Source organism: Amphimedon queenslandica, unplaced genomic scaffold (assembly GCF_000090795.2).
Source record: "Amphimedon queenslandica unplaced genomic scaffold, v1.1 AMPQUscaffold_13511, whole genome shotgun sequence".
In the NCBI taxonomy this organism is placed as follows: Eukaryota; Metazoa; Porifera; class Demospongiae; order Haplosclerida; family Niphatidae; genus Amphimedon; species Amphimedon queenslandica.
This window is the reverse complement of record NW_003546253.1, coordinates 510,030-532,169: the sequence shown is the minus strand read 5'-3', so window position 1 is coordinate 532,169 and position 22,140 is coordinate 510,030. Positions and strand designations below refer to the sequence as shown.

The 22,140-nt window shown below is 38.4% G+C and overlaps 9 protein-coding genes and 1 non-coding gene across 11 annotated transcripts; 4 read left to right on the top strand and 6 right to left on the bottom strand.

The window, feature by feature from the left end:
- Positions 1-112: 112 nt before the first annotated feature.
- Positions 113-2,293, bottom strand: LOC100632064 (dynamin-1-like protein). The gene has a single exon (XM_003383421.3). It carries the CDS (start codon positions 2,275-2,277, stop codon positions 160-162), a length of 2,118 nt encoding a protein of 705 aa, XP_003383469.1. The 5' UTR covers positions 2,278-2,293; the 3' UTR covers positions 113-159.
- An 83-nt stretch (positions 2,294-2,376) lies between these two features.
- Positions 2,377-4,979, top strand: LOC100631938 (proline-rich receptor-like protein kinase PERK7). Its single transcript, XM_003383420.2, has 2 exons — positions 2,377-2,534; positions 2,999-4,979. The coding sequence occupies exon 2, from the start codon at positions 3,002-3,004 to the stop codon at positions 4,805-4,807; it is 1,806 nt and encodes a 601-aa protein (XP_003383468.1). The 5' UTR covers positions 2,377-2,534; positions 2,999-3,001; the 3' UTR covers positions 4,808-4,979.
- On the bottom strand, positions 4,773-7,279 carry LOC100631813 (probable tubulin polyglutamylase TTLL1). Of its 2 annotated transcripts, none has more exons than XM_003383419.3 (14): positions 7,007-7,279; positions 6,936-6,957; positions 6,816-6,881; positions 6,628-6,770; positions 6,476-6,580; positions 6,348-6,420; positions 6,178-6,306; positions 6,016-6,124; positions 5,870-5,950; positions 5,658-5,761; positions 5,543-5,588; positions 5,375-5,484; positions 5,115-5,168; positions 4,773-5,073 (listed from the first exon to the last, which is right to left on the bottom strand). In XM_003383419.3, exons 1-14 carry the CDS (start codon positions 7,260-7,262, stop codon positions 4,947-4,949), a joined length of 1,425 nt encoding a protein of 474 aa, XP_003383467.2. In that variant the 5' UTR covers positions 7,263-7,279; the 3' UTR covers positions 4,773-4,946. The 2 variants fall into 2 exon arrangements, with proteins under 2 accessions (XP_003383467.2, XP_019861230.1); XM_020005671.1 differs by having other exon boundaries at positions 4,936-5,062; positions 7,007-7,270.
- Positions 7,280-7,316: 37 nt separating this feature from the next.
- Positions 7,317-9,323, bottom strand: LOC105316431 (serum paraoxonase/lactonase 3-like). Its single transcript, XM_011411309.2, has 7 exons — positions 9,183-9,323; positions 9,066-9,130; positions 8,936-8,994; positions 7,953-8,458; positions 7,823-7,904; positions 7,657-7,772; positions 7,317-7,603 (listed from the first exon to the last, which is right to left on the bottom strand). Exons 1-7 carry the CDS (start codon positions 9,248-9,250, stop codon positions 7,396-7,398), a joined length of 1,104 nt encoding a protein of 367 aa, XP_011409611.2. The 5' UTR covers positions 9,251-9,323; the 3' UTR covers positions 7,317-7,395.
- A 9-nt stretch (positions 9,324-9,332) lies between these two features.
- On the top strand, positions 9,333-13,143 carry LOC100631687 (cGMP-inhibited 3',5'-cyclic phosphodiesterase A-like). The gene is made up of 8 exons (XM_020005642.1): positions 9,333-10,345; positions 10,392-10,637; positions 10,689-11,444; positions 11,499-11,610; positions 11,664-11,923; positions 11,997-12,200; positions 12,249-12,407; positions 12,556-13,143. Exons 1-8 carry the CDS (start codon positions 9,410-9,412, stop codon positions 13,039-13,041), a joined length of 3,159 nt encoding a protein of 1,052 aa, XP_019861201.1. The 5' UTR covers positions 9,333-9,409; the 3' UTR covers positions 13,042-13,143.
- An 84-nt stretch (positions 13,144-13,227) lies between these two features.
- On the top strand, positions 13,228-17,783 carry LOC100631562 (protein SAND-like). Its single transcript, XM_020005659.1, has 17 exons — positions 13,228-13,319; positions 13,365-13,473; positions 13,519-13,644; positions 13,793-13,955; positions 14,020-14,079; positions 14,140-14,305; positions 14,582-14,675; positions 14,732-14,846; positions 14,918-14,985; positions 15,065-15,136; positions 15,187-15,268; positions 16,198-16,412; positions 16,474-16,540; positions 16,667-16,778; positions 16,823-16,925; positions 16,990-17,085; positions 17,619-17,783. Exons 1-17 carry the CDS (start codon positions 13,255-13,257, stop codon positions 17,661-17,663), a joined length of 1,758 nt encoding a protein of 585 aa, XP_019861218.1. The 5' UTR covers positions 13,228-13,254; the 3' UTR covers positions 17,664-17,783.
- LOC100634882 (N-alpha-acetyltransferase 60-like) lies at positions 17,730-18,684 on the bottom strand. The gene is made up of 2 exons (XM_003383364.3): positions 18,291-18,684; positions 17,730-18,236 (listed from the first exon to the last, which is right to left on the bottom strand). Exons 1-2 carry the CDS (start codon positions 18,574-18,576, stop codon positions 17,845-17,847), a joined length of 678 nt encoding a protein of 225 aa, XP_003383412.1. The 5' UTR covers positions 18,577-18,684; the 3' UTR covers positions 17,730-17,844.
- Positions 18,685-18,718: 34 nt separating this feature from the next.
- LOC100634675 (V-type proton ATPase subunit E 1-like) lies at positions 18,719-20,384 on the top strand. The gene is made up of 9 exons (XM_003383362.3): positions 18,719-18,830; positions 18,879-18,944; positions 19,216-19,325; positions 19,387-19,453; positions 19,508-19,597; positions 19,646-19,714; positions 19,770-19,864; positions 20,015-20,102; positions 20,157-20,384. The coding sequence occupies exons 1-9, from the start codon at positions 18,798-18,800 to the stop codon at positions 20,217-20,219; spliced, it is 681 nt and encodes a 226-aa protein (XP_003383410.1). The 5' UTR covers positions 18,719-18,797; the 3' UTR covers positions 20,220-20,384.
- Trnat-agu (transfer RNA threonine (anticodon AGU)) lies at positions 19,902-19,975 on the bottom strand. Its single transcript has one exon. It is a non-coding gene; the product is annotated as a tRNA-Thr (tRNA).
- On the bottom strand, positions 20,277-22,129 carry LOC105316430 (putative neutral sphingomyelinase). The gene is made up of 7 exons (XM_020005677.1): positions 22,047-22,129; positions 21,913-22,003; positions 21,786-21,862; positions 21,523-21,712; positions 21,315-21,439; positions 20,919-21,226; positions 20,277-20,690 (listed from the first exon to the last, which is right to left on the bottom strand). Exons 1-7 carry the CDS (start codon positions 22,112-22,114, stop codon positions 20,332-20,334), a joined length of 1,218 nt encoding a protein of 405 aa, XP_019861236.1. The 5' UTR covers positions 22,115-22,129; the 3' UTR covers positions 20,277-20,331.
- Between the last annotated feature and the right edge of the window lie 11 nt (positions 22,130-22,140).

Here is a 22,140-nt window from a genome sequence, read left to right as displayed (position 1 = left end):
AGAGCAAATCACTATTCACTAAAATTCATTAAAAGATAATTTCTAATAACAAAATTAATGGTAGCTGTACATTATTATAGTAGCATAATCAATAATTGTACATTATTAATTATTTATAAACGATGAAAAAAATGTTATTCTACATTGCATAAATAATGACTAAATTGTTCCAATGATCGATGACTCATATTGAATGTCACGAATTTCATTCAATATCTCGCTTGCCTTCTGCAAAGCAAACACCATTTCTTGCACCTCTTCCCTCCTAGCAATAGTCTCTGGAGATTCCTCCATTAACAAATCAAAAGATTCCTTTTTATATAATTCTGTGATAAGTTTGCTTTGGAGTCGATCCCTCACATCATTAACAAGGCAATGCATGACGGCCTTAGGAACGCTGTCTTGAATGCTCTTCCTAACAATCAGAAAATATGATGTGATTAGTTTCTCTATCAGACCACAGTCAAAGAGTTGTTTGCCTTGCATATCGTTAGCAGTAGATGGGTCACTAGGACCAGTGAAAGCATTAAGGCCTCCATCGTGTTTCTTTTCTGAGGAACGCGATCCTTCTACTCCTCCTCCTCCTCCTCCTCCTCCACCACCTCCTTCTTGAGATCTTCCACTCCAAAACCTCCAACCACCTCCTCCGGATCCTCCTCCCCCTGCTCCACCTCCAGTTGAAGACGAAGAAGGATTCTTTTCCTCGGTTTTTTCATCTCCCTGCTTTAAACTTTGGTATGGGATTGGTTTAGGCTGTGCCATGACCATATATGATTCATAAGCAGCTCTTGTGCCTCCTACGAAATCAGGATGATTAGTATTAATATAAGCTAACTCTATCGATATGAGGCTCTCAATCATTTGATTAGCAATGGGTTGACGCTCTCGTAACAGACTCATCACAACTTGATTCACTTTGTCACGGAGGATCGGAAAACGTTGAAAGTCTCGGACAAAACTAAGAGAATACTGTATGATCCTCTGCAGTTCTTCGTAGACTAGCTCAACGCATTGGAGAGACGGAGGCAATAGAAGTCGAATCTGTTTCTTAACTAATAGCTCAAAAGCTATTTCAGACACGAAAAGAGCTGGACGGGGTCCCATTGCGTTACTAATAGCATGTAAAATGTCGGAACGATTTAGACCTTCGAGAGGTTCTATGGCTTTCAGTGCCTCGGTGAACGTGTGATGAAAAATGTAGCAAATCCTAGCGCCTCCTGAGAGCTGGTGGGTCTCAATGTCACGGGAAGTACCGTCAATCTTTTCTGTATAATTGCAAGCAAATCTTGTTAAAGATTGAAGCAGTGCCGGGCCTTTGTTATCCACAGGCTCGCCTAACTCAACTATCTGTGATTCATAGATCGATAGCTTCTTGCTAATATCTTGTCGCAGCGTAGGCAGGCAATTCCGAATGTGGGTCATTAGTAGCTTGTTGAGGGTTTTCGTGAGGAACTGGGTACCGTTCCTCAGGGCAATCGAGGGATAGTTACGTCTGAAGAATGTCTGTTCGTCTAGTAAAGCATCCTCAATCCCCTTATTATCAAGAATATCCTGCTGCGATCTATTAACGACACCAATGATCCCTAGTTTAACTGGAATCACTCTACCAGTTAATATATCGTGGGCATCAGTCCCAGCATCCATCAAATCAAGCTTTGTACACACCACGACGCTCCGATCGCCGGACGGGTCGACCTCTTTTGCGAGTTTTAAAGACTCCGATGTAGCAAGATCCGTATTGGCAGCATGTACGGCTAATATAATACAGTTTGGATTGGTTATGTAGAGTAGTATCATTTCTCTTAGTTGTTCTTCGATATCGTCCGGCTGATCACCAACGGGTACTCTAGTGATGCCCGGTAGATCGATAAGCGTGAGGTTCAGAACATGGGAGGAGTATATCGTTAGTCGAATCGGCTCTGAACTGATTCCTTTGTTTGATCCGGCAACGGACTCTGTCTCTGATGCTATCTCATTTCGTATCTCGTCAAAGTCCTCGTAGACTCTCTCCCCCTTGTGTAAAAACTTAGCCCATCCCCAAAGCCCGGGTCTAGCATCGTTCTCCGGAACGTGGAGCAGCTGTAGTACTAATGGTCTACGGGTGACAATCCCTGTACCACGGGGAAGGAAGTCCCTCCCTACTATGCTCTCTAGTACGGAGCTCTTTCCAGTGCTCTGCGTCCCGACCACTGCTATCTGTGGCAAATGGATAGCCTCTCTTCCAACAGTATTGAAAACGTCTTGTAGCTTATTGATGACCGGTATCAGTTTCTCCATTTTGATTTTTTATCACGTGATCAATTAAAATAAAAACACGCCCACTGAGTGGTGCGCTTTAATTAGAGTCACTTATCGCCAATGGTGCAAACGAAAAGGAGGAGGAGTAGCTCAACCTCCTGATCTCAAAGAGGAAGAGAGTCTGTCTTCGCTCGCTCACTGAATTGGTTTGTCCGCTACTAGGTACCTGGCCTGTGCCTCCTCGTAGGAGCTGTGATAAAGCTTATTAATCTTTCATGTCCACCCGTTCTTTATAGGTATGTTGCTTGAATCATTTTTGTAATCTTGAAAATGAATACTATTCACTCTACCCTTACACACATTATAAGTGATGAATAATATGCATACACTGACACTGGCTGGAATGTGAATAGAAGCTGTTTGTAGGATATAAAGTGCATTGGCTACTACATTATTGACCTTTTGAAAACTCCTATTATATTATAGAGTATAAACTATATGTGTATACACAATGTGTATATATATAAGGCTATTAGTTTTTATAGCTTGGAATTTGATTAATTTCCTGTATTACTAACACCACATTTCATATTATTTTAATTGATTCTCACTTTATGTGTTGTTTTGTTGTGTTGAATGGCAGTCTCGATGCATGCATATATGCATTAATCTCTCTCTCTTTTCTCTCTCTCTCCCTCTCTCCCTCCCTCCCTCCCTCCCTCCCTCCCTCTCTCTCTTTCTCTCTCTCTCTTCCTTTCAGAAAATGGGTAATTGTTCGGGTAAGGGCGACGACCAGTTGCAAGAAGGGGAGGATGGAATGCAAACAGGTACATTTACAGTCACCAACATTAACGATGACCATAGACTGGTCCACAAAGGGAAGATGGTAGTCACAGCCACAGAGTTGATTTATATTGATAACAAAACAAAGCAAGAGTGGGAGTGGCCTTTCAAGTATTTGAGGCGGTACGGTTGTGAGGGTAACGTCTTTTCGTTTGAAGCTGGAAGAAAATGTGCCAACGGTGAAGGAACCTATGCCTTTATATGCAAGAAAGCCAACATCTTATTTAACATGGTTGCAAGGAATATAACACAGGGCGGGGTCCAGCCTGACGTCGATAATAACAATGGAACTGTTGATGAGTTTCCTTTTCCACGTCCACAGACAGTGTCACCCCGCCCACAAGACCCAGAACCTCCTCCCCTGCCTCCGTTTCACCCTCCGAGTCCTCTCCCTCCCGCTCCTCTCCCTGCCCCTCCTCCTCCCGAACCAGACACTGAAACACCACAAGGACCCGAGGACTCTCCTCCCCCTCCTCCACCCATTCCTCCTCCCGAATCAACAAAGAACTATTCTGATCTCGTCTTCACAAATGAGTCGTCAGAGCCTGTCCCGTCTGCTGCGGGGGACCATGCCCCTTACTCAAAGATCTCGTTCGAAGAGACGGAGAAATTGAGTAGAGGAGGAGGCAAGAAGATACCAGTGAATGACCTAAGATTAGGAGGAGAGAGGAGACACACTCACGGTGGGTCCACTTCAAGTAATAAGAAAGTAAGGAAACACAGCAAGAAGTCCCGTTCGCCTTCTTGCTCATCTAATTCGAGTGTGATAGTTGAGGCAGGGCCGAAATTCCCATCCGTATCAGAGAGTATACTAGAGGCTGGAGGAGAGAGACAGACCATAACAGAGTCATCGTATCAGAACTTGTTGATAGGAGAGGAATTGAGAGAAGAAGAGAGGAGAGGGTCGATTGATCAGCCGACCTATTCAAATATCGATATAAGCACGGGTGAGGTACTACCACCTGATCAATCAGTCCCACTGCAGCCTGAGTATACCAACATCAACATTGGGCCAGCACCGTCAAGCAACGGGAGAATAGGGGCCGGAGAGATTGTCGATCAACCGAATTACGAGAACATAAAACCCGGGGGCGTGGTAGCGTCCACTCCGATATCCACACCGACTCCGAGATCGGACTATCTTAACTACACAGTCTCCGGGGACATGACCACACCTCCTGATCAACCGAACTACACCAACATAACGCCCGGCCCTGACGTGGCCACTTCGCTGGATGCTCCTAATTATTTAAACATAACACCAGGCCCTAATGTCTCCTCATCGATTGAACCTGCTCGTAGTCACACATACACTCACCATTCGTTAGACTATAGACACAGATCAACGAGCAATGTTATAGGAGGAGGGGGAAGTGCTACAATCAGTGGAGGGGGAGACTCCATGCAAACTTATATAGAACTCGATATTTCAAAATCGTCTCAGTATGCACAGCTGGACATAGGAGGAGGAGGAGGAGAGAGTGAGAGGTCTCTGAGGACGAGAGATAGAGCAATGTCCTCTTCTGTCATTCATAATCAAAGTGACTCCTCTTTTCATCATCATCCACAGCAGCAGCAGCAATCAGACTATACCGTTTTAAATTTTGAAGCTATGGCTGCCATCAAGTCCATGAGAGAAGAGATTGAGGAAGAAGTGAAGGAGAAGGAGAAAGAGGCAAAAGAGAAGGCACACGGCAATAAGAAAGGTGTAAAGAAAGGGAAATGAAATGGTTTTTTTTGTGTTTGTATTTTTGAAATCAGTAATCACACTCATTATTATTATTATTATTATTATTATTATTTTGATATTATTATTGTTATTATTATTATCCATTGCTCTTGTTCTGTTTCTTGTTGTGTTGTAGTTATTTCCATGTTGGATACCGTTTAGTCTCAAACTTGTTATAAAATTGAAATTTACCGTCGCCTCCTCCATTGCTAGTAGTTTTCAATCCTTCCCTGGCAGCAAGCAAAGCAGCCTCTTCATCATATCTTATAAATAATTATTATTAGTAAAAAAAGTTCTATCTTACAATATATCATATTTTCCGAGACTCTCTAACGATGGATTCTTATTCCAATGGACGCTGCATAGAAGAAATTAATAATAGTAATTGATAGTAGCAAGAGTAGATTTGTACTGATAACAATAATTATAGTAATACAACTGCCAATATAAGAGGACTGTTGCACATGATCAATAGCTAACCCTCCCTATTTTATATTGTATTCCAATAAATACTTTCCTTATTATAGGAATGATGCGACTGGTATTAAAATGAAGTTAGCTCACTTTGGTATCCCATTTGGAGGTAGTATAATGTTTAGAGTATCGTTGATGAGCGAGTGCTTCATGATTCGATCATTAATGGTTGTGTATGCAACCGAGGGTGATGCATTAACCTTTGTGTGTGTATAACAAGAGATTATGATTGCATTCACTTAAACTTGTAATCTGTACCTCTATAAGCCACGGCTTTAAATAAACATCGATAATGATATCATAACTAAAAGATTGTTTTTGTGATGGTATGTCCACACGTGAACACACAGCACAATCAAACTCAGTGGCTTACCCATAAACCTCGAAGCAATGACGATCGCTAGTCATAACGTTCTGAACTGATTTTAATGAGTGAACGATTAGCCAGTGAATATCATTGAACAATTTATCCGTTACCTAGTTTAATAATAATAATAATGATGATGATGATGATGATGATAGTTTTGGCTTGCTTATCTCAACAAAACATGCACTGCATAATAACAAGTTAGAAATATATATAACCTCCTTCCCGTGTGTACATTCAAGATACAATTTTAGATTAGAGAGAGGCCATTTCCCTCCATGACTGTCATTATATTCATCCTAACATCAAAAGCACATATTCACATTAAATACAATAATAATATTAATAATAATAACAAACTGACTCCGTGTTTTTGTATTGATACATTTGTCAAGTGAACAAACATATTATCCAGCTCGTTAATGCTTGAGTTATACTTTACTGTACAAAATCTACAAAATCCTAACTGATATCTGTTAGAAAAACAAATAATAATAATAGTATACTAACAAACAGGTGTTATTACATGTATGATTTGAGTGGGCGGAATGAGGTTACCAGCACATAGAGTCTCAGGTCAAATTTCTTTCCTCCAATCAATAGTGGGTTGTCAATATATCTTGAGATGACGTAAGTGTCTTTTGTATGTGGTACGCTGCAATATTGATAGACAAACGATTAATTGTTTGTTAGTACTTTGATGGTTTGTCTTTTGACCACTTCTTTATCTGCGATAGTTTGTTTATTAGAAAAATCCCAACGCCCTGAGCTAAAGGAAATGTGACAATTATTGTGAGTTTGATAATAATAATAATGATGATGACCTTTTCCAGCAGGCTTCATTATCCAAGTAGCATTTGGCTGTCTCCTATATTCCTCAACAAAGATATTATAGTCAGCAGGCAACATGAATGTTACTGGTATGAAATCTGTTTTTGATTGCATTCTGTAGCAATTTTCAAATCAATGCACTAACCTAAATGAACATATTTCCCATTGGTGTCCCTCTCAGCAATAGGGCTCCCATCTTTCTCAAGATCTTTGCGATACCTCTTAATGTTTTTCACCATGTAATCCTTTCTTGTTAGCTCATAATGCGTTGGAAAATGATTTATAATTCTACAGTGTGGGCTTTCAATGATTATACTAAACTATTTTTCATACTGGTCATCAGCGAGTCTTATTCCATTATCAACACTAAACATCATCCTTGCTGCATATACAGAGCACCTATAACAGCAACTGAAACTACCTGCAGTATTTATATTTGGCATTTTTACTTACCAATAAAAGTTCCAATCTCCATCTGAAAAGAATATGATAGGTCATCAATATTATTACATAGAGATCTCTACCTTCACTGCTTCCTTTTACCCACCCTCTTCTCTCGAAGTTAGAGAGTAAAACGAACTTTTCTAAATCACTCAACCATTTTATCCTACCCAGTGATGCAGGGCCTAGATTGCTGGCTCCTCCAGAACTAGCAGGAATAGGGGAACAAGAAGCTTCTACTGTTGTAGTGGGTGAAACTGACATTCTCTGGATATGCAGTACAGTAGAGGCGTGGCTGGAATTCTGTACATGCATATCATAGATAGTAGAGTAAATCATATCATAAATATTCCATTTACTCTAATATCTATGTGCATATAAAGTAATATTTCATGTAGCAGCATACTATCTATGCATGCACAGCATTAAAATTACTATGCAAAAGCCAAAAAAAAAAATTCCCTCGCAATTATCAGTACATCAAATAATTAACGTGGCAGATGTGCATGTCTCCATGAACAGTTCCTAGAAGTAGTAGCCTTCGACTGGATACGTAGAGTGATGTACTGATTGCACCATGAGTGGTCGACTGAAAGATCTGCTCTGTCTTTGTGTTGGTGAATGGAAACTCTAACTCATCGTTTACTGTTATGTGCAATGTCTGGCTTGGTATTGGATAGCTATTATAGAATCAAATATAAAATGAAAGAAATACATATATACTATATTAAACCTGTGATTCTTAAAATATTCCTCCATCTCTAAACATTTCACAAGAACTGCTGCCCATATGTCTCCAGTTACGATGTCAACGCTTAAATTATCAACATAGATCGGAATATGTGTCGTCTTAATGATATCAAGTAACATTAATTAATAATTACTGATTTAGACTTTACCTGTGCAATTTCCAATTTGTTGTCTTGTAATCTTTTATATGCGATCAATTCTCCACCTAATGAGCTAGTTGCATATATAAATCTATAACACAATAAATATTATTATTATGCATTAATAAGTATTACTTACTTTCCATTTCTTGATTTATTTATTCCGTTGCACGACCTCAGGCCAGTAGCTGCAGTTAGACAAGACTTGTCTTTAATATTACAATAAATTATTGTATTGAAAGGCAATTGTAGGATTTGCTCAAGCCTTGATAGTATCTTAGAATTGAAATATTTCCAGTTAGTAGCATAGAACTCATGTCTGGATACAGCAACAATGTTATTTAATTCATGGACTAGTGGATGAGAGACCCTCTTTAAAAACGTAACTGAAAACTCATTCGGATTATACAGAAACACATCCACTGAATCTACATGGTCCATCCAGTGACACACAATGTATAATAAAGTGTCACCATTTTCATTATCAATCCAGTAAGATAATCCATGTGGGTTAAAGTATGGATTCTCTTCAAGGTAATTCTCTTCAAATTTTATCGGTATTGGAGTCGGATCATCAACATTCATATCAACTGCATACAATGATCCATAAAAAGGTTTTAAGACTGATACATCAAGTTGCACTCCCTAATATAATAATTGCTACTTGTCGGTGAGTTTGTTTTCAGACTTAATATTTTCGGTAAAAAGCATGGGCTATAGTCCATGCTTTTTTGAAAGGTTGACCGATTTTTTAAAATGGTCATAACTTGAAAAATTGAAGTCAGAACTAGCTCAAACTTTCTACACAGCATAAGGACATCAACATGTATCAGGAAATGCAATAAAAATTGGGGGTGATTTTAGAGCCATTTTTTTGAAAAACCATGGGCTATAGCCTTGGGTATTTTTCAGAAGTTGGCCTATTTTTAAAAATAGTCATAACTGGAAAAATTTTAGTTGGAATGAGCTCAAACTTTCTACACAACATTAGGGCATCAATTTGCATCAAAAATATAAAAAACTATTTTTTAACATGGAAAAGACAATTTTCCATTTTCTATCAGTATTAATTTAATAGACTTCACATTTATTGTTAGCTAACTAAAAATTATGTCTACTTACACTTGTCACAATTGAGTGATTATAGTTTGGTAGGAATATAATATCCTCCGATCCATTCACTAAAACAATAGCAGAACAACATTAACAAGCATAATACATCAATGGTAAATGGTCCATATCATTATTTTACTTTTGAATGTCCTGCATTTTCCTGGTAATTGTTCATGTACACGACCAAAAGTATTATACCTTATCCTGCAATAATGAATATTCATTATTATTACTATTACTAATGAGATGCACATACAAAATATAAGCAGCATAAGCAGCGAATCCGGCCAGCAAAGAAAAAAGGATCAACTTACAGGCAGCCATAGTTCGGGGGAGTGGCTGGTACACCAACACCCACGCTAATCACGTGACAGTTAATTATCCCGCCCACGACCATTCCAGTAGGTGTGGCTGAGCACATTCCTGCAAAGAGATACACACACTCGCCATTTTTGTGCTCTCCTCTCTCTTTCTTTCTCCTTTATGGCGTCTCTTCGGCAGAGTGACGGGCGAGCCAACACAGTCTACAATGTCGTGAACCACGGAGGGGACGGTATACCCGTCCTCCGTGTCACGGAGGAGAGAAGCAGCTCGGCGCTCTCTTCATTCAGCACTCAAGATGGAGGTGGCCCTCCTCCTTCTCTCCCGAGCTGGCTAGTTCGCTCGAGCCTCCTCGTCCTCGTATTGTCCGCTCTGATAATACAAATCATTGGACAGAGGCTTTTGTTTAAAATAACGGAGTATCTCGGGTTTTGTCTAATGTTTGGTTTTGTTTTCATTCTCATTTGCTCCATTTATTACTGCTGGTGCATATTCAGTAGAAAAACCGTTGGAATTACGGACAATTCTCAAATTATACGTACGTATGCCATACTTTGCGTCAGCGAGGTGATATCCTGCCTTTCTGACTATGTTATCGATCTCGGCCTCTTGGAGTATTTCCCAATTGACATCGCCTTTTACTTTGTTCTCTCAATGTCCATCTTCTCTTTGTTCTCGGGACTAATACACAGAAACAACCTGTCCGCCATGTTTAGCCAGGAAACGACTAGTTTTGTTGTCATTACAGTCATAACTCATTATTCCCTCAGTTGTATCTTCAAAGATATGCTTCCTTCCTTTCTCTACAGTCAGATTGTATACTCCTCCTGTCTATTAGCCATCACCCTCTCTCTCCTCGTGGACAGATATCCACGATACTTCACTCTCTCGTCCATTAAAAGGTTTGTTCGTAATAGTCTCCAGGTAGCTAGAGGAGAAAGCATTGGAGCTAGTGGGGTTGGGCCTGTCTTGAGCGTGGGGGCCGGAGGAAGAAGATTTTCAACTGCTTCGTTGGCTAGTAACGTCTCCTCGGTTGTCCCACAGCATCGGATGTCCTTAACTTCCCAGTCAAGTAGGGGAACATCAGTAACCACTAACGTAAGTATTGTATTTATTAATAATAATTGTTTACTGTTGCTTATAGAATTTTGATAGCGATACTTTAAATGAGGCTCATGGCCTGTTGGGAGATTTGCTGTTCCAAGAAGAGAGTCTAACAAAGAAAGGGAAGGAGTCTCTCAAACACATACAAGATCTCCTTGCTCCTCGGGTAACACGTACAGCTCATTTAGCAAGCTCCAGATCAAGGATTGGATCAGAAGATGAGGCTAGCGATACTAGCAGCAATATCGGGGTAACTCCACACTTGTATGGCTACAGGAGCTCAAAGGTATGAGATATCGGTTTCATTAGTGCTTTAATTATTATTTGCCTATTGTAGAGTAACAGGAGAAGTGTGCGTAATCCCATTAGTCAGTTTACAACAACTACTACAGCTACTGGTCTGCCTAATATTAATCAGGACCCAGTCGAAAGGAAGAGATCAGTTGCTCCGAGAGATCTCAAAAGTCGTATCTCCGTTGTTGAAGGAAGACCCTCGGTCCATCAGCTACCTCCTAACTTTAGGAAGAGAGTCGGTTCGGTCTCTTCTCCCTTGTCTCGCTCAACATCCGTGTACTCACAAGAGAGCGAGATGAGTGATATCGATGGAGGCGGGTCGACCACTGTAGTCCCAGGATCAGCTACCGATGATGAAAAAGCCGCAGGCCAAAGGCAAAAAACTACATCAGCTACCAAGAGACTGTTCTCTGATTCAGATTCTCCCTCTAGTGACACTAAGGACGACTTCAGCCCTGGACTACAGAGGAGGAGATCAGATGGTTCGGTGCTTCTTCATCGAAGAACAGGATCTCTTCTCTCTTCGTATGACTCTGTTCCTTCTGATGTCATCATTGAAGAAGGCGGTACTTCTGGTAACGCGGAGAGTGAAGACCCAGCTGCAACCCCTCTAGCGTTGAATGCTCCTTCCTTCCCTGCCAATAAAGTAGCTCTATTTAATGCCCTAGTCCTGCCCTCCACTGACTATTCACTGATGGAATATCAACACAGCGAGATTGATGTACTGGATCAAGTGATGGAGTGGGATTTCCCGATTTTCGATTTGAACGAAAAGTCAGGAAAGCACATCTTAAGTCAGGCAAGTGGATTTATTAAGTATAACGAAAAGATTAGATATTGTTTCCATTTATAGATGGCATATTGCTTATTCTTGGAGGCAGGCCTTATTGATACATTTAAAATCCCTCAGAGGCAATTTATAAACTATTTCAGAATCCTTGAAGCTAATTACGGAAATAATGCATGTAAGAAGAAGATATCAAATTTTTAAAATATCTTAAATATTTTTCATTTGCAGATCATAATAGAATGCATGCTGCAGATGTCCTTCATGCAACATCTTATTTATTATTTGAGGAGATACCAGAGTTCTCTCATGAAATATCCCGTAGCTCTGACAGGGAGTGGGTCGGGCATCAGAGAAGAGTCGCTGGTACTAACATTGCCTCTGCTCTCTCAATACTGGAGGTCTTTGCCTGCTATATGGCTGCGGCCATGCATGATTTCGATCATCCTGGAAGAACTAACGCTTTCCTTGTTGCCACCAAGAATCCGCTGGTGAGATATTGTAGAACATTTATTTATAGTCACTCTCTTCTTTTACTTCTCTCTCTCTCTCTTTCTTCCACAGGCTGTGCTTTACAATGATAAATCAGTCTTGGAGAATCACCATGCTGCCGCTTCTTGGGACCTCTTGACGTCTCACGGCGATACCAACTTCATCTCTGATTTCGAAGAATCCGAACTGAAGAGATTCCGTTTCTTGCTAATAGAGTGTATCCTGGCGACAGATTTAAAACTACACTTTGACATCGTTCGGGATTTCAAAGATAAAGTATGTTTGGAATGAAGTATATTATTGGAGTTATGTATTTTTTTAAAGACAGAGGATGGAAGTGCTGGGCTTGACTGGAGCAGTGAAGTTGATAGGCTCCAGATGATGAAGATGGTCATCAAAATGGCCGACATCAACACAGCGAGTAAATCTTATGAGTTGCATAGAGCATGGACTGTACGCATCACTGAAGAATTCTATCAACAAGTAAAGGAATGAAAACAACTGTGGCATTATAGAATAAACAATCAAACTGTTTTTATACTTGACTCTCTCTCTCTCCCTCTCTCTCTCTCTCTCTCTCTCTCCCCCCTCCCTCTCTCTCTCTCTCCCTCCCTCTCTCTCCCTATTACAGAGTGATGAAGAAGTAAAGTTAGGGCTCCCTCAGACAATATTTATGCACAGGAATGAAAAAGAGAAGCTGCCAGCAATCCAAGTCTCCTTTATTCAAAATCTTGTGTCTCCATTATTCCACGCTTGTGCAGAGGCTGGCCTCATACCAGGGATCATAGATAATGGAGCCTCCAATGGAGGGGGAGGAGAGAAGGAAGGAGGAAGCGATGATGACACTGATAGTTTAGATAGTGCTAGTGCTGTCGAAGATTCACTACCTCTCTCATCCTCTCCTGTCACTCGTAAAATCATAAGTATCATCCTCACGAATCTCGAGATGAATTATCAAGCATGGAAGAGCGAGATACCTCCCCCGCCCCCTTCTGAAGAGAAGGCCACACCCACTGAGCCTGCCAGTGAGACTGGAGATGGTGAAACAACAGAGACTGTTACTAACAATGACGATCGTTTTGACGATGATGATAATACTGATCACGATGAGTCTTAGTTAATCTCTTATTTTTTGGTGTTTTTTATGATTATTGTTATTTTAGCGATTGGTATGTCCATATGTTCCCCGAGGTGCTAATTCACACCTATGTTTACACTATTTGCCACTTGTCACCTTTTAATAATAGCTTTGTAGGGCCTGACGTCACTGCTATAACTTATATAGTAGTGTCCGGAGATGTACGGTATTTGAGGGCGTGGCTAAATAAAAATGGCGACCAAGGAAAAGGTTAAAACCGATGACGAAGAACTCTCAGTGCAAGCCCCGGACCTAAGGTTAGTACTGGAGGCTGGATCCTTCCCTTTATGTGCCTTTACTAGCTATGACTTGCTCGAGGAGGAAGATAGCGAAGAGTTTGAAAGTGTAGAGGCTCCAGCTCTAGCAGATGAAGACGAGGACAGAAGCTTCTTGCCTGTAACGAAGAAAAAGGTTTGTGGCCATTAGTGGTGTCTGATGCTAACAGTCTTAATGAAGGGCAGGGAATCATCATCATCACCTCGTATAGCTCAGAGGAGGAAAAAACTCGACAAAGGAGGAGGGGGAGGAGCAGGGTTGGAGGGAGGAGGGAGCGATGTCAGTTTACATGAAGACATTGCACACGTAAGAGTATGAGAATATTAGGAGAGTATGAGGTATGGGAATGAGAGTATGAGGTATGGGAATGAGAGTATGAAGTATGGGAATGAGAGTATGGAGTATGGGAATGAGAGTATGTGGTTTGGGGATTTCATGATCCTCTTTTATTTAGTTGACAACTGACGAGGATCACTTTAGAAATGAAGATGGATTGAGATCAGACATGTTGATATCTCTAGGAGGACCAAACCAAAGCATAGGAGCATCGTTACTATCTACCATGACTGTCGGTGAGAAACCAAAACTACCTGATGCTGATCCTGAAACAGCTGAACGTAAGAGAGAGAGAGAGAGAGAGAGAGAGAGAGAGAGAATGGAACTAATTTATTCTCTTTTTAGTTGCAAGAAGGGCAAGAATGAACAGCACATCGAAAGATGAGAGAGAATTCGAAGACGAGGGTAATTATTTATTTATTTATTGATATTTTTATTTTGTTTATTTTGTGTCATGTGCTACAGATGTCCATTCGTCCTCTTGGATCAATCATCACAAACACATATTCATTGTGAGTACGTCTGGTAAACCAATATACAGCAGGTATGGGAAAGAGGAGCAGCTGGTGAGTTTATTTGGGATAATGCAAGCACTCGTCTCCTTTGTGGCTGATGACAAAGACGTCCTGAGGTAAGTACATGTACATGTACATGTACATGTACGTGTACTCGTGTAGTATACATGTATGTTGTACATGTACATGTATAGTAGATTTCTATTTATCATTATCTGTTCTAGGGGGCAATAGAACATAGTTTTAAGTTGCTCCAAAATTTGAAAAAAACACCTTGTACAATAATAATACAGGGTATTTTGTCATTCTGTATTTGCTTGACCTGTTGATCACACTTTACTTTTTTGCTATATAATAATAGTGTGTATGATTGATTTATTTGTAATTTTTAGGTGCATAAGTGCTCAGAATCTAAAGATTGTCTTCCTTCAGAAGCCACTGGTTGTTTTCGTGGCTGTATCACGCTCAAAATTATCAGAAAACCAAGTAAAGTTATAGCTGTACTACAAATACTGGCTCATGATCCTGTTCCTCCCTTTTAGTTAAAATTACAATTATCGTACGCTTACTACCAAATTATAAGTGTACTCACGTACACACAAATCAAGCAAATATTTGAAAGAAGTCCTGGCTTTGATTTGAGATACTTATTACAAGGTATGCAAGCAACACTGATTCCAGCCGCCATGTGGTTGTGAACCACATATCATTATCATCCTTGCGATTAGGGTCTGAGAAATTTATTGACAATATTTTAAATATTACCGACTCTGATCCATGCTACCTTTTAAATGGAGTGAGTGTTGTTGTTGACTTGTTATTGTTATTGTTGTTTATTGTTATTTTATTGTTGTTTATTGTTGTTGTTTATATAGATTAGATGTTTATCAATGAGCCCGTCATTAAGACAAACAATAACGAGTACTATATTACAATACAGAGCTAAGGTATTTCATTATTAAAATTTAATAATAATAGTAACTACTATCAATTATAGGAAGTTTTATTTGCATTATTAATTGCTGAGGATAGGCTCATCACATTCATAAAGCCTAAGGATCATAATTTGCATCCAATAGGTAGAATACTTGTACTGTACATGTACACTTAAAGTTTGGGCTAATTCTAATTAATCATTGGTATCTGAACGAATTTTTATTTTTAGAAAAAAATGCATGTCTTATAGCATAACCAATAGGACAATTTATGAAAAATACCCAAGGCTATAGCCCATGGTTTTTTTTCCAAAAAATGGCTCCAAAATGACCCTCAATTTTTATTACATTTTCTGATACATATTGATGTCCTTATGCTGTGTAGCAAGTTTGAGGTGATTCCGACTTCAATTTTTCAAGTTACGGCCATTTTAAGAAATGAGCCAATTTCTGAAAAATACCCAAGGCTATAGCCCATGGTTTTTTCCAAAAAATGGCTCCGAAATTACTCCGAAATTTTATTACATTTTCTGATACACATTGATGTCCTTATGCTGTGTAGCAAGTTTGAGTTGATTCCGACTTCAATTTTTCAAGTTACGGCCATTTTTAAAAATGAGCCAATTTCTGAAAAATATGGTTTTTTTCAAAAAATGGCTCCAAAATCACCCCCAATTTTTATTACATTTTCTGATGCACATTGGTGTCCTTATGCTGTGTAGCAAGTTTGAGGTGATTCCGACTTCAATTTTTCAAGTTATGGCCATTTTTTAAAATGAGCCAAAATCTGAAAAATACCCAAGACGCCCATGGTATTTTCCAAAAAATGGCTCCGAAATTACCCCGAAATTTTATTACATTTTCTGATACATATTGATGTCCTTATGCTGTGTAGCAAGTTTGGGGTGATTCCGACTTCAGTTTTTTAAGTTACAGCCATTTTAAAAAATGAGCCAATTCCTGAAAAATACCCAAGGCTATAGCCCATGGTTTTTTTCCAAAAAATGGCTCCGAAATCACCTCCAATTTTTATTGCATTTTCTGTTACATATTAACGTCCTTTGTTTATATAGATATTCATTTAATATTTAATTTGGTGATGGCTTCGACTAGTTTTAAATCAGCCGAGAGCTGGACCCCAATATGCCTGCCAAAGTTCAACGACTCTGGGTTCCTTCATGCCTACGTCTCATATCTACCAGAAAACTCCCCAGCCTGTCTCCTTCTCTTCTCAACTGATAAAGAGAAATTTTTTGAGCTGCAACAATGCAAGGAAAGAATAGTCGATGTACGCTAATTACATGTACATGTATTTATTTCGTTATTATTCTTTTTGTTGCTGATGTTAGAAATTATCGAAACTGGGGCTTTTAGAGCAGATATCAAACTCAGTTGACACATCAGATTATAACATTGGTAAAATAATGATAATTATTATTTAATTATTAGAAACTTCCATTTATGATTGTTGCTATATAAACAGTAACATGATTATAGCTCTTCTAGTTACTATCATTATTACTACTGTTGTTATTATTACAGATCATTTGCAAGCTCCCGAAATCAGACACTTCTTATATAGATCACGTAAATCCTATTCCATCACTTCACCAACAATGCCCCACCTCTACTCATCAGAAGAAGACCGGCTAAGGTATTGTAACATTAACCAAGGTCCAAAAATCACACTCGTTTTAGATTATTCGACTATTTTATGACAATGAATCAGAGACTACATTCCCATGCTTGGGCTACTAAAATACTCTATCACATAGGATCAAAGGAAGCTCTCCTTGGATGGGTATGTGTGATGTATCTAGCTGGTACTTTTTTAAATGTGTTTTTGTTATTTTTTAAATGTTTAGAGAACGTCTAATTTTGATCTATATGTCGTATTTGACCCATTAATATCAAAAGCTCAAGCAATACTTTTGGGAAATAAACTAATTCGATGGATTAATGTAAGCATACATGCAACATGTACATGTACATGTACACCTCTGTCATGTCATAGTTTCCCTGTAACATAAACAATTCATTGTACTCCAGTTATGTGTAAATTAACAATGAAATGCTTTGCTCATAGTTGTTGCTATAAATAGTAACATAAAGGATATGACATAACTTTATTTTCTATGAATATGTCATAGCTATAATTAGTAACATTGAATATCCTGTGGTTACTGTATAAGGCCCTTTCTACACTAGCACTTCTAATGCGCATTGAACTGGTTTGAAACCGATTCCAGTTATTAAATACCTGATGCACATTTGCTTCAATGTGCATTAATTATGTCTAACCACCTCCACATGTGGGTTGAATGCACATTCAATGATAACCAATGGTAGCTTGATCAGAAATACTATCAAAATATAGAAGATTCTCAAGATAAGGTGGAATTTCTTGATGGGCATTCAAGCACATCAGTTCTAAATCAGTTCAAACCGCATTGGAAGTGTAGAAAGGCCTTAAAGTTATTATTCATTTCTTTAGAAAGAAGAGGACAGATTAATCATTACAAGTACTCCAACATTTTAATAAGAATAGCAATTATTTTAACACTTAACACATTTAGCTATTATTATAATATTATTCTTGTTATTATTATTATTATTTTGGTGTTGTTACAAATTTATGTCTTTAAAACATAAAAATTAATATAATAGTGAACACAATAATTACGATAATTATCAAAATAAAAATAACACGAGACATAAAATTAAGAAGGAGATGACATCGATCGATGCCATATGTGTCTTATAGAGCTAAAAGGTCCTTTGACCACGCCTCCCAAACACTGCATGATAGGATTTCCGCTAATGCTTCTTTTACACCAATTGTCAAATGACTTTTTGTAAGGTCTCCCATTATTAATGAATTGTATTAGGACTAATCCATCTGACTGGGTAGTGTCACCCGGTAACATGTAGTAGCCTACATCTGTACAGTGATAAGTAAATCCTCTTCTCTGGTAGAATGTAATGGCCGTCGAATTTACAGCCTCGACGTGGAGATATATCAAATTACAATTAGTCTCTGTTATACTGTAATTTATAAGTGACTGCATTAGGTATGAGCCAACCCCTTTGCATCTGTATCTCTCACTGACACCTTTAGAAAAAGAGAGGGGATAAACAGAGTCAGTAATACTAATGTTTAACTTACCAAATATAGTGATGTACATTACGCAATCATTCGGCGAAGCTTCCTCGAGAACGAATCCGTATTCATTTTCAATCTGTCTAATTGATTGTATCTGACCTACAATCATTCCGACCATGGTCCCAGTCTCTATTTCATACGCTCCCAGGGTGTAGGTATACCTGTCTTCTCTGAGTAGCCCATCAAACCATGATTCAGGATATTCCAAAGGAAAGCACTCGTTACAAAGCCCCTGCATTAGGTCCTTGTCCTGATAACTCATTTGTCGGTAGTATAGCTTTTGATCCATGTCTTAAATAGCTTGGTTTCCCCGTTACTTTCTCTATAACTGTGGCATTCTCTCCCTTTTCAGCCTGTTTTTATAATGGTTCCTGCTGTGTTGTCACTGTGGGCGCGGTTCAAATTTCAAATGGGCGTGTCTAGTTATCTCGTGTGCGTTAATTAGAAAGGGCGTGTCACCTGATCTAATCTAAGAAAGAAGAAAAGGTATATTTTTAGAGGAGGTTTGTCATGGCTCTTTCTGACGATGAAGTGGAGAAGCAGGTTAGCCTATCCTCTCCCATTCCTCTCTGCACCTCGTCTTTTACTTAGATCCGTCAAATGAAACAATTTATATCTCAAGAAGCAAACGAGAAAGCTGATGAGATCCTAGTCAAGGTCAGAAAGAAAGGAATATATGTACATTACATTGCATGTATACATAATTTATTGCACGTATAATTATAAATGTACCGGAGAGAGGGGGAGGAAGGAGATTAGGAAAGTGGGAGACAAGGGAAATGTATTTAAAGTAAAAAGGGAGAGAAGGAGCCCTGCTCTAAGTTTGTGTGTGTAAATTATTTAGTACAAGGTGATTCCCATTCACATCCATTGTATGTATTGTATCATGTGCTCATGTGTGTGTGTGTGTGTGTGTGTGTGTGTGTAGGCCGAAGAGGAGTTCAATATAGAGAAGGGAAGGCTCTTGCAGACTGAGAAACTAAAAATTGATAATTATTACGATCGGAAGGAAAAACAAGTGGAGCTTCAACGTAAGATGTGAGTATTAATTATCTTAATTATCTTAATTAATGAGTTAATTAATTAATTAATTAATTAGTCAACACTCTACTTTACTGAATCAAGCAAGATTATCTGTTTTAAAAGCAAAAGACGATCATATCAAAGTACTAACTATTCACGACCTCGCCCTATCATTATAATTATTTTTTGCTATGCAGCGCATTCTTGAGGAAGCTCGTCAGAAGATCGGAGAGATTACACGTGATATTCCACGCTACCAGCAGCTGTTGAAAGATTTGATTACTCAAGTATTTATGAGCAATGATTGTTCGTTGTTTTTAAATTTATTATTTTAGGGTCTTTACCAACTGTTAGAGAAAGAAGTTCTTATTAGGTGTAGGAAGCAAGACTACAATCTAATCAAAGTATAATTGTTTAAAAAAATTAACTTTTTAAATTAAGAATTATCATGTTTTGTAGGCTATTTATGAGTCAGCAGTTCTTGCCTATAAAAAAGGTACTGGAAATGATTGCACTGTAACTTTGGATGACAAAGAGTTTCTTCCTCCTGATTGGTAAGAAGTGTGCAAAAAAAAAAAGGAAAAAAAAAAGAGGCCCTGACCGGATTCGAACCGGTGATCTCCTGTTTACTAGACAGGCGCTTTAACCAACTAAGCCACAGAGCCATTAGCACGGTTTGAGGTCTCTTTATTTTTATTTTATAGCTCTGGAGGCATTGACATGTACACTCAACAAGGAAAGATAAAACTGACTAATACACTGGAGAGTCGTTTAGAATTGCTCAGTGGACAAGTAAGCTATTAATATGAAGCCTGCATATTACAAAACCTTTATTGTAATTATTAGATGATGCCTGAAATCCGTTCTATGCTGTTTGGTGATAATCCTTCACGCCATTTTAGAGACTAAAATTACAAAATAACAATTATATTTGAACAAAAGTGATTAGTTATTAGTTTATTATTATTGTTATTATTATTGTGAATAACAGATACACACAAAGTATAGTAGCCAATAATAATTAATAGTTATTGCGTTTTTGTTTATTTCTGTTGTGATCTATTAACAAATTGACTTGTCTGTAATTGGCGATCATTCCTCTCATCATGTGAACGGAATCAAGAGTGTGAAAGAATATGAACATTGATATCATCCATGATGCAGAAGGAATCAGAGAACAGAGTATTTGGAGATACCAGCTGCTTAGTCCATTGTATACAGATGGGAGTACCATGAGGACACTCACAGCCAGTGATACAAGGACTAGCAGTATCCACAGCAACATGAGATGCTTGTTCTTCGACTCGTAGATTCTCTGTAAGGGCACCAGTTCATTATTAATCTCGTCAGCCATGGCATCCAATGATCTTAAGGAGTCTTCTACAATAATTGAAAAAAAAAAGATTAACAGTACTTTCATTTTTGACTGTCACATAAACAAAGTTAACAAACACTTCAGGACTCCCTGACACAGATGCAATAACCGTCATACAAAATACAACAAACAACTTTCAACAAGTATCCATCTATAATTGCAGAGGAATGATGCAGGTTATTGAAATTTGTAAGGGGATTCATTTCTCTGTCATGACATCACGATAATCTTACCTGTTATAACATCATGCAGAAAAGGACCAGTTTTAGGAGGTATGATATTAAAAACCACCTCCAGCCCCTCGTGATCAGAATAAGGAAATCCTTTGGTTGGTATGTTTCCCGAGAGACTTAGCCGATGACTTTTAACTTCAAGCGAACAATTATTGTCAAAAGCTTCACTGGAATAGAATATGTAATCCAGTCTTTTGCCAGTGGGGCAGCTCGGTTTAGACTTAGAGTACAAATTACCTGGCAGGTCACAAGTGGGTTGAGGATCATCAATAAATGCATCACTTAGTTTCAAGACTTTAGTAATTACACTAATAATAATAATAGTAACAATAATAATAATAATAATAATAATAATAATAATAATAATAATAACAAGGTGAATAAAGTTGTTGATACCTGTAGCAGTGATGGTTAGCCTCAGTGTTGAAGTCTCCACAAAGGATGACAGGAGAGTTGTGAGCAATGTTGCTCATAAACTGCATCAACTCTGCAAATTGATTATTACGACGCCCATAATTAATCTATTATGGATTAAAAAAAATTATGACTGCTAATTGTCATTACAAAGATAATCAATACTCTTAATTTCTGTTTGATTACTTACATGTGTATTAAAGACAGTGATAAAACCAAGTGATAATGGCAATTCAATTCGTGCCGCTAACACTCCTTTCTTGGCAAATTTCTCTCCATCGGAAAAGTTTTTCAGCGTATGTGTGACCCTGTATTCATGATGGAACACGTTCATTATTGGATATCGACTGAAAATGCACAAACCACTACCAATTATACCACTAGTGAAGGGAGAAATGATTGAAGGAAGCGGAAATTTACATATAAATATATTTTTATATGCTTTTAACTTACCTGGGATAATGAGTTGAATAAGGCAATTCTGACCTAACAGAGTCAGAAAGCATACGATAGTCACTGTCACTCCATACCTATTTTTAAAAATACCAAATTATGTGTGTATGAAGTAGCATGTATATACTTCTTGGAGACAGACAATGTCATAAATTATCATTTCATCTGCAATATGATCAAATCTCTCTTTGATGTTCTTGGCAAAATAGTGCAGTCCCCTAAAAAAAGAAGTCCCAGTAAAGGGGTATATGACTAACTTACCAGGCATTTAAAGTCAGTATTTTTATCTCTTCATGCTCTGTAGCCATTTTCAGTCTACGCCCACGCATATTACAGGCCCCACCCAGTTTCAGGG

Coding starts and splice junctions, on each gene's coding strand:
- LOC100632064 (XM_003383421.3), bottom strand. CDS start 2,277: ATGGAGAAACTGATACCGGTCATCAATAAGCTACAAGACGTTTTCAAT.
- LOC100631938 (XM_003383420.2), top strand. CDS start 3,002: ATGGGTAATTGTTCGGGTAAGGGCGACGACCAGTTGCAAGAAGGGGAG.
- LOC100631813 (XM_003383419.3), bottom strand. CDS start 7,262: ATGATTTACTCTACTATCTATGATATGCATGTACAGAATTCCAGCCAC. Junction 6,958..7,006: donor GGTAAAAGGAAGCAGTGAAG/GTAGAGATCTCT, acceptor TATTCTTTTCAG/ATGGAGATTGGAACTTTTAT. Junction 5,169..5,374: donor CCTCCAAATGGGATACCAAA/GTGAGCTAACTT, acceptor TCTTCTATGCAG/CGTCCATTGGAATAAGAATC.
- LOC105316431 (XM_011411309.2), bottom strand. CDS start 9,250: ATGGCTGCCTGTAAGTTGATCCTTTTTTCTTTGCTGGCCGGATTCGCT. Junction 8,459..8,935: donor ATCACTCAATTGTGACAAGT/GTAAGTAGACAT, acceptor TTATTATATTAG/GGAGTGCAACTTGATGTATC. Junction 7,604..7,656: donor GAATATTTTAAGAATCACAG/GTTTAATATAGT, acceptor ATTCTATAATAG/CTATCCAATACCAAGCCAGA.
- LOC100631687 (XM_020005642.1), top strand. CDS start 9,410: ATGGCGTCTCTTCGGCAGAGTGACGGGCGAGCCAACACAGTCTACAAT. Junction 11,445..11,498: donor GAAAGCACATCTTAAGTCAG/GCAAGTGGATTT, acceptor TTCCATTTATAG/ATGGCATATTGCTTATTCTT. Junction 11,611..11,663: donor TAATTACGGAAATAATGCAT/GTAAGAAGAAGA, acceptor TTTCATTTGCAG/ATCATAATAGAATGCATGCT.
- LOC100631562 (XM_020005659.1), top strand. CDS start 13,255: ATGGCGACCAAGGAAAAGGTTAAAACCGATGACGAAGAACTCTCAGTG. Junction 14,306..14,581: donor GATGACAAAGACGTCCTGAG/GTAAGTACATGT, acceptor TGTAATTTTTAG/GTGCATAAGTGCTCAGAATC. Junction 16,926..16,989: donor AGGAAGCTCTCCTTGGATGG/GTATGTGTGATG, acceptor TTAAATGTTTAG/AGAACGTCTAATTTTGATCT.
- LOC100634882 (XM_003383364.3), bottom strand. CDS start 18,576: ATGGATCAAAAGCTATACTACCGACAAATGAGTTATCAGGACAAGGAC. Junction 18,237..18,290: donor AATGTACATCACTATATTTG/GTAAGTTAAACA, acceptor CTTTTTCTAAAG/GTGTCAGTGAGAGATACAGA.
- LOC100634675 (XM_003383362.3), top strand. CDS start 18,798: ATGGCTCTTTCTGACGATGAAGTGGAGAAGCAG. Junction 19,598..19,645: donor TGAAAGATTTGATTACTCAA/GTATTTATGAGC, acceptor TTATTATTTTAG/GGTCTTTACCAACTGTTAGA. Junction 19,865..20,014: donor GAGTTTCTTCCTCCTGATTG/GTAAGAAGTGTG, acceptor TTTATTTTATAG/CTCTGGAGGCATTGACATGT.
- LOC105316430 (XM_020005677.1), bottom strand. CDS start 22,114: ATGCGTGGGCGTAGACTGAAAATGGCTACAGAGCATGAAGAGATAAAA. Junction 22,004..22,046: donor ATACTGACTTTAAATGCCTG/GTAAGTTAGTCA, acceptor TTCTTTTTTTAG/GGGACTGCACTATTTTGCCA. Junction 21,440..21,522: donor TCACTGTCTTTAATACACAT/GTAAGTAATCAA, acceptor AATCCATAATAG/ATTAATTATGGGCGTCGTAA.